The sequence below is a fragment of the Trematomus bernacchii genome, unplaced genomic scaffold (assembly GCF_902827165.1).
Source record: "Trematomus bernacchii unplaced genomic scaffold, fTreBer1.1, whole genome shotgun sequence".
Taxonomy (NCBI): Eukaryota; Metazoa; Chordata; class Actinopteri; order Perciformes; family Nototheniidae; genus Trematomus; species Trematomus bernacchii.
The window spans coordinates 5,639,878-5,653,236 of record NW_022987828.1 but is presented as its reverse complement, the minus strand read 5'-3'; the positions used below and the strand labels follow the sequence as shown (position 1 = coordinate 5,653,236).

Genomic DNA, 13,359 nt, shown 5'->3' with positions numbered 1-13,359 from the left:
ATTACAATGTAATTATAATCACAATTCAGTGTAGAAAATTGAGAAAAAGGACCACTCTCAGAGGGAAATATTCACATGACCTTCCAGGCATCCGGAAAGGTAACAATAGGCCCAATTCCAAATCACACCCTACCCACTCCCACTCCGTGGCGGAGTGACACTCGCAGCTCAACGAGGCTCCCTCCTATCAGATGGAGGGTGTAAATACAGCGGCAAGCTTTGGAACAAACTCCCCTCTCTCCGGCAGAAACAGGAAATGCCGTAACTGTATGTAACAACGGTTTCAAATCAGCATCTCTTGGACAAAAAATGAAATGAATAACTCAAATAAAACTCCAAACATCTTTCATTGTGCTCTTTTAGTTTTAAACCTGATGTTTATAAGCTTCTTAGTTTTTGCAACAGTCTGTAAATATACACAACTTTATAATAAAATGCATAGGTATGACTAAACACAGGTATGATCCTAAGTAAAAAAAATATGAGGTTATCATGAGGTTGTTAACATCGCAATTTATCAGTGAATGTTTGCTGGAACTGTTTGTACACAGCTTGTTTCCTGACGGGCACACACAGCATTGAGTCCAGTCAGGTAGGGCAGCATGGTGAAGTCAGCACCGATGCAGACTTGCTGTTTGAGGGCTTGATAACCCACTCCCCCTCCACACTCGTTGGTTTGGAACAGCACTCAATGTGGCGGACCCTCCGCGCGAACACGCAAACGGCGGGGCAGTGTGTAGGGGTAGGATGTAGGGGGTGGATTGGAATTGGGCCAATGAAAGTGACCTCCACTCAATCTATGTTATGTTTTACCTGCAGAAATGCTCATTCCCCCTGGACACACAGGTGGCGTTGTTGAGACATGGTGAGGGGCTGCACAGGTTCTGAAGCCTCCTGCATGCTGGGACCACAGAACCATCGGCACAGACACAATCAGAGGCCTGCACACAGAGAGAGAAACACACCAAGTCTTCTGTCAGCTCGGAAAACTGAGTGATTACACAAACATGACATAAGATCACTAACTGCAAGAACATTATCAATAGAGCAATTCTTTGTGGGTAGAGTATCTTACCTTGATTAACTCACATTATTATTTGTTACTGATCTCTTCAATTATTTTTAATTGTATCTAAGTAGGCAAGTAAATAACAAGTTTTGAAATGAGTATAAGTCTAATAAATGCTAATGGTGTCGTAATTCAAAGGTAAAGAGATTTTAACTTCATATTAAGCTTCTAGAAAAATATGTAAGTCAGGCTGCAGAAATATCAGCCATTATTTTGAAAAATGTCTCTTTTAGACTGCTCTACTCTAGTACTCCAAATGTGCTGTGAACATATGCAGTGCACTTGACAAACAGTAATGAACAAAACAAAGGTCAGGGGAAGACAATTAAACCATTACTGTATTTTCTCTGGTGTATCCTTGAGAACATTAGAAACTCCACTGCCTTTGCAAAATGTATGACCGCAATGGCATTGCTAGTGAAAGGTGAAAATTGCAGCAGGCATCTAATTGCAAAAAGCTTTTGACGAGAGGCATTTCCAACTGGCACTTAAACATGCGCTGGGTCATTCAATCAAAATGCTAGAGGAAGCAAGCTCTCATTCCCGAGCTCATCTTCAGGAGGAAATATTAATTGCTGTTGCAGCCTTCAAAATGAGGCTATTTGATCTTGTTTCAAGACACTATATTCATTTTCATATGTCATTTCTAGTTTATCTCCCACCGAGATAAAACCAATAGGGGGAAATTAAAATCCTCACACGCTCCCCTGCAGTGCAGAGTTGTTCCTCCTGACATGCGTGTAACATGCAATCGTAGACCACTCTGGATTCGCAGTTGACACCCCCAAATTTTTCAGGACAACGGCAAACAAATCCTTCGGGGGTATGCTCACAAACGCCGCCATTTCTGCATGGATTTGGATCACAGGGGCCTTTCCTCTTCTCACAAGGTGGGCCTGCAAGGAAGATACAAAATGACAGCATTTCTATTCAGATTGTGGTAACTGTATTTACATTAAGATACTACATTGTGTCAAAGCCTGTCACCTGGTGTGGCCCTATCGATGTTTCCACATTCTACGTTTAAACCAAGTGGTTAACATCAAAGTCAAAGTCAACTGTATTGTCAATCTCAAAATATGTTTGTACACACAGAAAGATCGAAAAAAAAAATTGTGGGAAATTTCCCACAGTCCCGAGGTATAAAATAACACATTCAAATACAAGAAAACTCAATAATTACAAAAAAACACAAAATAACCGTTTACTTCGAGTAAAACCTTTATTTGTAAGCAGGATGTATATTAAAAAAGGTGATGTACATAGTGCAAATGAAAGTGCAAAATAGTTCCATAGCAGCGTAAAAGTGACTGGTGCTGGATTTTTTGTGTCTGTGTGAATGGGGGGGTGTTAAAGTCCCGGTCCAGTGGGGGCAGGGTGGAGAGGTGAGATAGAGGGGAGAGAAGGGAGAGAAGGGAGAGAGGGGAGAGGTGGGAGGGGGGGGGAGGGAGTTCAGCCTCCTGACAGCCTGGTGGAGGAAGCTGTAACATGGGAAGGAACATGGAGCAGTTTTGAAATGGCTTCAAAGCATTTCAAGTTTCCTGACATGACTCATAATCCTCAAAGGAAGGGATGACTGACGTGTTTTATCAATAATTACACAGGACGGAGGAATGTGGCTACTAATAATCAACATAAAAGCAATACCAAGTGTAAATAGCATCGTTGCCTTCAGAATTATATGGTGGCCTCTGATTGATGATCTACTATAGAGCCTAATTGACCATTCCGATAACATCCTACTGAAGCTAACAAACCACACCAACTGGAAAATAATCAATACCAGCCAACAGTAGTTATCCAGCACATGGGAAAATACAGAAAATATGCAAAACACTAACTACTGTAGGATAACTACAGTTCTTTAGATCCTGTACATTGTTATGGTTGTGCAAGACAAGTCATTATTAGAGAAAACTCATTAATTGTAACCTCAGGACACAAAATATCTAGTGAATAGGATGGCAAAAGTTCTGAAAAGCTAACAAAACAATGTTGGGATCACTTAAAAATGCATGGTTTTCTAAACACAGTCTCACTCCCTGATCGTCCAGTAGCGACGTTTGGTCAGGGTCCTTTGGCGTGCAGTTGTGACGCGCCGAGTCTCCTTGAGCTTCATAAACGGACGCAAAGAGCTTTCAACTGATTGCAATGTATTCCCATCGGCGGCGGTATTTATGACGCTCAGGGAAGCACCGCATCGGTCCATGTCGGTGGCAGTTAAAGGCAATGTGAGCGTCCATTCCCATTGGATAACGGAGAATTTTACACCCGGAAGTAAGTATTCTCCTTACTGTCGATTGATTTTACAGTGATATCTGCACTACTCATCAACTCAAAAACACCAGATTATCCTTGTTAATTACACAACATTGATTGGTTTAAATTGTGTACAATGCTTTTGTATTTTTCCCCTTCGATTCGGAGAAACAAATATCTTTTCGGAGTTTAGGATGGCAGAAGACACTACACTACCCATAATCCTCAGCTATCGTTTAGGACTACACCATGCACTTTGCTTGACAAACCCCATGATTAGTCCTCAAGCTCTGTGATTGGATGTTGGAGTGGCAGTGCGCGAAGTTTACGCCGAGCGTCAAACAGCACTATGAAATGGAATGAAACCCATCGACGGCACACTGTCCAAAACAGGACTTGAACATCACAGGAAATGTAGTTGGTCTGCAGCTGTCAATCCCGGGAAGTCAGGTCTACTGTAACATTGATATATAAATGAGTACTTGATCATGAATGGCAGTTTGCTGTAAATACTGTCAAAACAACTCGCAAGATTATAAAGTGATGTGTGGTTCAGTCACCCCATGATCTTGCCAATATACACAATTATTTTAAATATGCATTATATTTTATTTGATCATGTTAAAATAGTCTTTTTGGAATAGAAAACGTATTGATTTAACTTATCATTATGACGTTAATGTTGATTGCACGATGTAATGATGGTAGTATAATGACACCATCAGCGTTTAAATTGGTTTAATTTAAGCCTCAGGTTCACTTTACAATTCTATATGCCTAATGGTCATGATGTTCCTTTCACAGTAAGCTTTCATTGTGAGAGAGAGAGCATTTTGCTTAAAGGTAACTCAACAATATAGCTTACATTAGAAATCCCCAGGTAGCAGAACAGCGGGAGTAACGTTAACTGTGGAAACTCAACCAGGCCAGAAATGTATGAAAATCAAGGGATAGAAAATGTTATCAAAGCGATCCAACCTCTATTATTATCCCTTCCTCCCAGTGGCGAGCCGTGACTTTTATACCTAGGCCCTCTGACCTGATTTGGTTTGGCTTCCTATTTTGTATGGAAATGTTTTTATTTTGAAGGCGAGTTTACGCTGTTGACAGGAAGTTGTTGTTACTATGGAAACAAGAAAAGCTTCACAGCGGGCCGAACTTGTCATAAAGTCCGCGATAATAAAACCCACCCATTTAGAGGGAAGATATGATTGGTCAATTGTACTGTCATTTGATATTACTCTCTCATTCAGTTACTATAGCGGGCCCTCTGTGAATTCATAGCTGGACCACCAATCAGCTCCTGTCTTCACAGTAACTCGCAGAGAGGAGCTTCTTTCATTTAACCCTTCACATTCAAACAGAAACTGAATTGGCAGATTCAAAGGATTTATTTCTTTGGAAATGTTATTTTAAATACAATTAAATCAAGTTATTTTGGTAAAACTAATGAAAAATATAACACGTCCTTTTAAAAAAATATATATATTAAAAAATATATATATTTTTTAATGTTTTTAAATATTATTTTGTAGAATATGTTAGGCTCTCAGAGAGGGCCTAGAGGGCCCTGACGGCTCGCCACTGCTTCCTCCTTTATTATTATTATTATTATTATTATTATTATTATTATTATACCACTTGGAATTGCTGGAAGGGAAAAATAATGGTACTGCATTAAGAATTTGTTAAAACTTGTACTGTGTTTTATGTTGTTCTCAGTCATTGCTTGACCTAATTGAATGTAATATTCACTTGGAATTGCTGGAAGGGAAAAATAATGATACTGCATTAAGAATGTTTTAAAACCTGTACTGTGTTTTATGTTGTTCTCAGTCATTGCTTGACCTACAGTAATTGAATGTAATATTATGCTTAAGAGTTACTAAAAATGAAATTGCCTGTATGAGCACAAGGTAATAGTCAGCCAATTACGTCATACTGTTTCATGTCTCTATATGTGCAGAAGACTTGATTCTCCCTTAGTGGGTTGTTATATTCCATAATACATTTGTGCTGTATTACTATATGTATTATTAAATATATGTTGTGCTTTCAGTATGCAGCATACAATATTGTTGATTTATTACATTTCCTACAAGTTAAGAATGACAAAATGCTGCAATTATTATTGCTGCTTTAACCACAATATTATTCTATAATAATTAACAGCAAGCAAGTAAATTAATAAAAAGGAAGTCATGATAACGATGTATAAATGACTTTCATGGCGGATTTTCACTGAACTGTAAACTAAGCAGACAGAGCTGCAGCCTGCTTCAAAAGCGTCTTCCAAGATAAAGTCATTCTGAACTAAGCAGTAGCCAGTAGTTTTCCAAAAACTGCAGGACCGCAACATTTTCACCAGCAGCAGAAGAACCAGTGTCGGGGTAAAGCCGCAGTGACATTGTATGCAAAGGATAAAGTTAGACTGAATTCCCTGCAGGTTCAAGGTGAATAAGATTTGATGTTATTCCCTGGTGAGGGTTTTCATTTTTGTGTTCCTCACAGGTGCCTACACATTTATCTTCCCAGTGACTCTTTCTTTGCATATTTTCTTTAATCCCCCTGCTGATACAAGTGCTCATGTCCCAGAGGCTCCTCATAGCCTCCTCTGTGGGCATCAATCTTACTCTGTACAACTTCAGAGTTAGCTTTTTCTTCAACTTATTTTCCCCCAGAAATGCAGTTTTCAATACTCAAAGTTACTCAAATACATACTAGCATAGTATATTCAGGAACACTTTCATCTACCACACATACATGACAGAGATAATGGTTGTAGCACTCAACAGAGATACACGTTTTGCATGGCAATGTATGGTCTAATAGATTTTGTATCATTTGTATGTGTGCTGGCAAACCGAATTGTTCATCTCCAACACATTATGGCAGTGATTATGGACTGCAGCAATCTAATATGCATAAAGAAAACAACATTGTGTCAGTGTCTAATTAAATAGTTTAACAAGGGTAATAACCATAATATAGTCCAAATTAAACTTTAAAAATATGATATCGCTACCCACAAGATTAAAAAAACAATTAACACCTTATATCAAATGGAAATGGCCCCATAATGATGGTAATACCTTGCAACAAACACCCGAGAGACAGTGCAAAGGAGAGTCAAATCAAAAGAAAAATCTCATTTGAAACGTCCCATGAGTTCCGCTCATTATTCTGTGCGCATAGACTTTGGCCTGTGAGGGCAGCCAGCGCTGGAGCAGCCACTAACTTCCAGGTGATTAATGAGGCAACTACAGCAGGGAGGTGGATGCAGCACAAGCTCCACAGAACTCCCAAGAAGCTGATGGGACAGCAGGACACCATGACGATGCCAAAGCACCCTGAGGAGTCTGCTTACTTGAGAGAGTAGCAGCAATTAAAGCAAATTAGATAAAAGCTGCAAAGGCACAGGGTGCATGCAACTTACCAATCTGTTTCTGATGTGAGTCATGTGAAATTTAAAAACAGACAAGGGCGGAACCTTTTACATTGCCACCTGTTTGGTTTGTTTTTCACAAAATGTCATCTTACATCAGTTATTTATAACAAAATACATGTTTGTGTTTTTTATTTAACTGGTGCTACAGCTAGATAATTTGCAGTCATGTACTTTTTAAAGCCAATGAAGAATACAGTTAAAAGTTTGAAGGCATGTAATATTCTAAGGGAGCTATGTGAATGTTGAGAGTAAAACATAAAGGATGGAAAACTAATTTCTAAGTTTTTATGACATTACATTTAACCTACTTAGATGTTAGTTTGATATTTAATAAAAATACACTATTTTTTTTAAAGAAATGTACGATCTTCTGATTCAAGCATCATGCATTCAACTCAGCCTTCATTTGGTATTCACTACATAAAGAGTATGCAGGTAAAGCATAATTGCCCCCTTTCAAACATTCAGAATCTTGCCATTATAAATCTAAAATACTTTGAGAGTTGTTTTATGAAACAGTTTAAAAGGACTGGACCACCTGTACTGTACAGTTTAAAACTTCCTGTACTAGCATCACAGGAAGTAACCTTGAAACCTCTTCTCCACAAATAATAAGCAGGAAGCATGGGCTGGACTTGAAGTGGCAAAGCAATGAATCAATGTGAACAGCCACCTGGAGGTTTTACCACAGAAAGTTCAATGCAAGCTTGTTTTAACACAAGACAGTGAGTTCCAGGGCAACCGGAAAAGCACAGAGGTCTTGTAACCCACTTGTGTCTTAAACCGATTAAACTAAGTGTTTGTTACTAGAGCAAATGAGGCCCATTACCTAAATACTGTGTGAAGTAGTAATGTAATGAACAATCTCACCAGAACACAAGTGCCACGCAATGCTCACACAAGAGCCCCCAGAAACGTATCTAAATAACACGGCAAGGAACATAATGTGGCTGCTAATAAAAAAAAGAAATGTGCCTTTTATAAATTGTTTAAAGGGAGAGGCATTAGCATACACTAGACTTGACTTGGCAGTAACTTACTTCCAACACAACCAAAAGCACGATACACAGAGAGTTAAGTAGAAATAAGAAAGACTATACATTTAATGTAGAACACTGCCATACATTGATCTGCTGCGAGAGCGGTTTAAATATAATGATATAACGTGTTTTTGCTTCATTTAAGCTGTTTCTGTTTTAGCCCGTGCAAACTTCTTCCTAGTAGGCTTCAAGAATTTGACCAGTATAAAAGTTGGGATTTAATAGGCTCAGCAGAAACAAAGCACAATAAATTACATTTTAATTGATTGCTGTAAACCTTTTGTTTTACCAACTGCGACACGCTCAGTTTAGTACTGGCTTTTTTACAACTGCATGCCACTGGTCGTAATATGAGGTATTTGATTTGAAGTGGCCGCTTCATATATTATGATGACAAATATAACATCAGGTGGGATCAGGTTCAGAGCCCATGAGGAAATGCTGATCTTTAAAAGATAAATTACTTTTATATTTTTCTGCTTCAACATGTTCTAAAGATGGTTGCCCCTGTGACATATTCGACAAGGTAGTGACTATAGAACTGAGATTCAGATACATCGAAAAACTGATTAGCTATCTGTTATTCACATGTAAGGGATCAAAGCTGTATCATTGCATTCGATTTATGGTTTCATGGTCACATTCAAGCAACTGAATAAGAGCTGCTTACCAGAGGATCCTGTGTCACAGATGCATTTAAAGGATGCAGGCGATCCTTGAACGCATGTCCCATTTTCACAAATTCTGTCACAGCTTTCTTTTCCAATGACTTCGGAGCAGTTCACCCCTAAAACAAATGGTAAGTTAGTTACGACAACACAGGAACACACATACAGGTATAGAGATGTAGATACAAATATGCCTGGGTCATGAAGTTCATGGGGATGCAAATAAGCTATAGCTGATGCTATTTATTAGAAAATCTGATTGAAAAACAAAAAAATTAAATGAGAGCTATACTGTAGATGATATTGCTGCAGAGAGAGCATGTTGGCAGCAAAGAGACTAAGAAAGTTGCCATTTGGAATGCAAGCTGTTTTAATATTAATTCTGTTTGCGTTGTGTTTGGGGTCATGCTGAATGACATCAACTTGACGTAGAAATATTTGATTGAAAAGTCTGCTTGTGTTACAAAGTAAGCTATTTTCTATATCATTTCTGTTAGACACATCTAACTGTCAAATGCATCAACCAGATTATACAACATTTAAAAATGACGTAGGGTAACTCTAAAATAATATATGATTTCAAGCAATTTCATAGCAAAATATATGTAAAAATAACGAGGGGGAAGTGAATTATCAGCTGTTTTTTAATCTAATTCAAAGAAGTTAAAAGAGCTCAAGAGGTATTATCAGTTACTTTTGTCCTTACCTGTAAAATGTGGAGGACACAGACATTTATATGTTCTGTGGTTTGGATCTGTGGATCCATTGCTCAAACAGACTCCTTTGTTTTCACACGGGTTATCCAAACAGGCATCAGACTTTTCACAAAAACTCCCAGAGTAGTGGTGGTGGCATCGACAGCGGTACGCACCATCCCAGAGGCCTGTTTGACAAACACCGCTCCCCGAACAAAGCCGAAGCAGAGGAGAACCCTGACAAAGTTGCGTTTTAACAGACACGTTGAGCCGTAGGCCAAGCTTGCACAGCTGCGTTTCCCCCTCATGCAGAGCGATGAAGTAATGATAACCCGGCACCAGCCACTTGGCCTCAACTTGCTTCGTTCCATTTATAGTGTGGGGGAAAATAAACCGGTCTTTTATTTGTCCATTCGTTGAACAACTCTCAAATTCATCCTTTGACACATTGAGGAGTGTGAAGCCGTATGACTTCAGTGTTTCATCAGCAGACATCAGCAGTTTGTCTCCATGTTGCAGCTGAAGTGGGCAGATCTGTGGGAAGCTGATAGGGGTAGTTGACTCCTCTCCCCCCGGAGAATTCCAACACTCAGTAACGCTCCTACAGATGTTTCCTACGAGGGTCCAATTGACTTGGATTGCGTGTTGTTTAGGGTGCCATTCAAGTGAAGCTTGTCTGTTGCAAACCGCTTGGCATTGGATCACGTGGACGACCACAAAGACGGCTATCAAGTGAAGCAACGATGGACCCATGTTTCCAAGTCTTTCTATTTAATGCAATTCAACCTGGGACTCTGAATCTCAACTCGTGTCATCTGGAGAATGGATGAGGTAGATGTAATGTATGGTACTTCATGAGATGTTGTACAAGAATTGCACATGAAGGTAATAACCTGAGGAAAACAAAGATTGTGATTAATGAAAAGGAATTTTACATCATGTTTTCTCTAATATTCTGTTATTTTCTACAACTTGAAACTTGATGAAAGCAAAACCACCCTCATAAACACATTTTTTTTTATTGTAACACATACATATTCCACTCCTTTCAATTCGACTTTTGACTTCGGCAAGTGTAGCAGAGCTGTCATAATCATATGCAGTGCTGCTGACCACCAAGTGTGTCACAGCGGCCTCAGCCTCCTTGAGGTTTCTACAGAGACTGACAATGTCAGATAAAATATTCTCTCTTCGCTGCCGGTGCCTGATACCTCAGTGTCACGCAGAGAGATGAGTTTAAGCAGACAGCATTGTCTTTCTCCCTCAGGCCCTTTTCATCCGTGTACACAAGATAATACAACAAAGTAGAGAAGGCTCCCTGCGAGACAGAAACTCTGCTCCTTGATCAGCTCACAAGGGCTGATATGAATAACTGCATGGTGATAAGTAAGAAAATGCTGAATATGGAACACCAATATCAATAAAAGGGGGAGTGATGAAGTCAATGAGATGCAAGTATTGTCATGAAGAAGTGTCGGCACCCAGAAGACCTCGCTTACACAAGAAGAGAATTTGACTATTATGTTTCACTGAACAAATCGGAAAGCTCACACCTGATTTCTGAGGAAAAACATAATTGAAATTCAAATTAAGAAGAGAAAATGTGTGTTTGGTTTTTGTATGTACTAATATATTAAAGGGGACCTATCATGCAAAATGCACTTTTGTACGTCTTTTCTACATGAATATGTGTCCCCGGTGTTCCAGGGAACTCACCAAGTGTCAGAAAACACAACCCTCTCTATTTTCCTCCATACCCAAATCTCTAAAAAAGGGGCTGCAACGGATCTGATAAAAACTGATCCAGATTTGAACACTGTCCTGACGTCAGGACAGTGGCGCTACGGCTATTGGGCCAACTCCACCAATCAGGAGGAGACAGCCACGGCCATTGCCGTTCGAAAGCGCTGGAGACGCTGTAGTACATATGCCAGGCCTGTAGGTGGTGCTGTTCTCACAGAATCAGCCCTTGCAAAAACAGGGCTAACATTTTTCAAATTGAGCAAAATGAGGCATGGCTAAAATGCATGATCTGTTTGGTATTTTGAAAAAAAAAAAGTATAAATATGCCTTATATAGGTATGGTCCTACACTATATTATTCAAATATAGCATGATAGGTCCACTTTAAATTAATTATTAGGAGCAGTGGAGGAATACATTGCGCAAGTTATTTGTTCATCTTTTTTTTACCTTACTTTCATTTCAAACTGCTTTAAACACAATTTGTTACATTAACGTTATTAACAATGAATAAAATGACTATTTTCAGAATCAGAATCAAGTTCATTGCCAGGTACGTTTACACATACAAGGAATTTGCTTTGGTGTATGGTGTATGGTTTTATGTGGAATGACTCACTTGCTTGCTTGTTTACTTTTACAGTAAAGTCAATCAGGGAAGAGCAACGTAACACTGTACATGAAGACTTGCTCAGACTCTGTACATCAAAGGGGAAAAATCTGCCAGGCTGGTTGATCAACCTGCTGCATTTCTTTATTCTTTCACCGATTCAGTTTTTGAAATAATGTGATCCAAATATAGTCAATACAGTACTGGTGATTATGAGAGAGAAAACATAAGTATATACAAAAAAAACAAGCACCTTAATATGATTTTTTAAATATAAGTTGTATTTAACCTCATTTTGAAACCAGAGAAAAATATCCATTCAATATAGCTGAAACTAAGTTAATGTTCCACATTTCACAGAACGGTCTCATATTATTTTATGTTAGAGTTTGCCAAACAAAAAAAACCCTTCCATCAGCTCTGGAGATATATTAGATATTAGTGAAAAGAAAACAGCTCAATGCCACTGCATTAAAACAAAACAAAGGCAATTAGACTAATCTATTTATTCTGAAATGTGTCCATAATACAAAATAAATAGCAACTCAAAAGAACATAATCAACCCCACAACCAGGGTGGAATTATGTGTTCCTGAACTCTGCCTTCAATACATAAAAATAAAGCAATTAAAACATGTTTTTTCCAGCAACTCCTGCCACTCAGGATACACATATTATAGTTATTTCAGACAACACAAAACCTCCCTATTTAACATGCACATATCTAGCAGTATTAGCTGCCTACAGTAGCATTCATTTAAGTTCTGCTCTATGTTCACCACACTTTGCTTATATTAGAATGCTAATAAAAGAGAAACACAACTCCAAATGGATGCCAATGTTTCTCCATATCTGCTTGACGTGTAAATAAGCAACCCAACATTTTCATCAACAGTTTGATGCGCTGCCCCAAAGTATCAAATACAGGTTTAACCCAGAAACCCTCCTTTAGATTCAAACCAGTATCTAACTCAATGTCCAAGCAATAATAACAAGTTATAACTACAAAAATGATAAATATGTCACAGGATCAAAATCAATCAGAAATGTGACTAAAACACAAATATATTACTAAAACTATTAAATAATTGAATATTGGGCGGCTGTGGCTCAGTGGCTAGCGTGCTGGACTTGGAATCAGGGGGTAACAAGTTTGAGTCCCACTGCAGTCAGCATGTCGTTGTGTCCCTGGGCAAGACACTTCACCCCAAATTGCTCCTGTGTACTGAATGTATGTAAGTCGCTTTGGATAAAAGCGTCTAACAAATGACATGTAATGTAATGTAATGAATAAGAATAACATCTTATTATAATATGCCCACAAAAAAATGACTACCAGACAATTCCGCAGCTAATGGTAGCATTTTGTGGCAGTAATGTTGAATGACACCATCACCAGCAATGCATCTAGACAGGAGGCAGTGGTACTGTTAGTAGTTGCCACAATTCAATAATGTTATGATGGAATATGACCTTTTCTATTAACCGTATAAGACCTTGGTCACCATGACGGAGATCCTGTCTCACCGAGATCTGTAATCCAAAACTGGAGCAGAGAGACAGTTGGGATAAAAAGACCATCTTATATCACCACGCATGTGACAGCTAACTGGCAACGTCAACAAGCAGCATGAGTAATGGATGGATGCAAGAAGAAACACTGTAGCCAAGGATGAAACATGTGGAGGAAATACTGCCATTTTTTCCAGTCCCACATTTCCACAGATTTGCAGTAAAGCCTCACACATGCAAAGCTTAGTGGTTTAAATTCTAGTCAATACATTTGATCCCAATATTGATTTTTCACCACCTCTAATACAATTAGTTT

General features: G+C 38.7%; 1 protein-coding gene across 1 annotated transcript in view; it reads right to left on the bottom strand.

Moving 5' to 3' along the window:
• Window positions 1–9,932, bottom strand: part of eys (eyes shut homolog) — a 149,361-nt gene extending 139,429 nt beyond the window's left edge. The window contains exons 1-4 of the mRNA XM_034152200.1: window positions 9,191–9,932; window positions 8,487–8,603; window positions 1,769–1,965; window positions 814–941 (exon numbers count right to left, since the gene is read on the bottom strand). Of these exons, the coding sequence (XP_034008091.1) occupies window positions 814–941; window positions 1,769–1,965; window positions 8,487–8,603; window positions 9,191–9,932 (1,184 nt within the window). The remainder of the gene's footprint in view (window positions 1–813; window positions 942–1,768; window positions 1,966–8,486; window positions 8,604–9,190) is intronic.
• Between the last annotated feature and the right edge of the window lie 3,427 nt (window positions 9,933–13,359).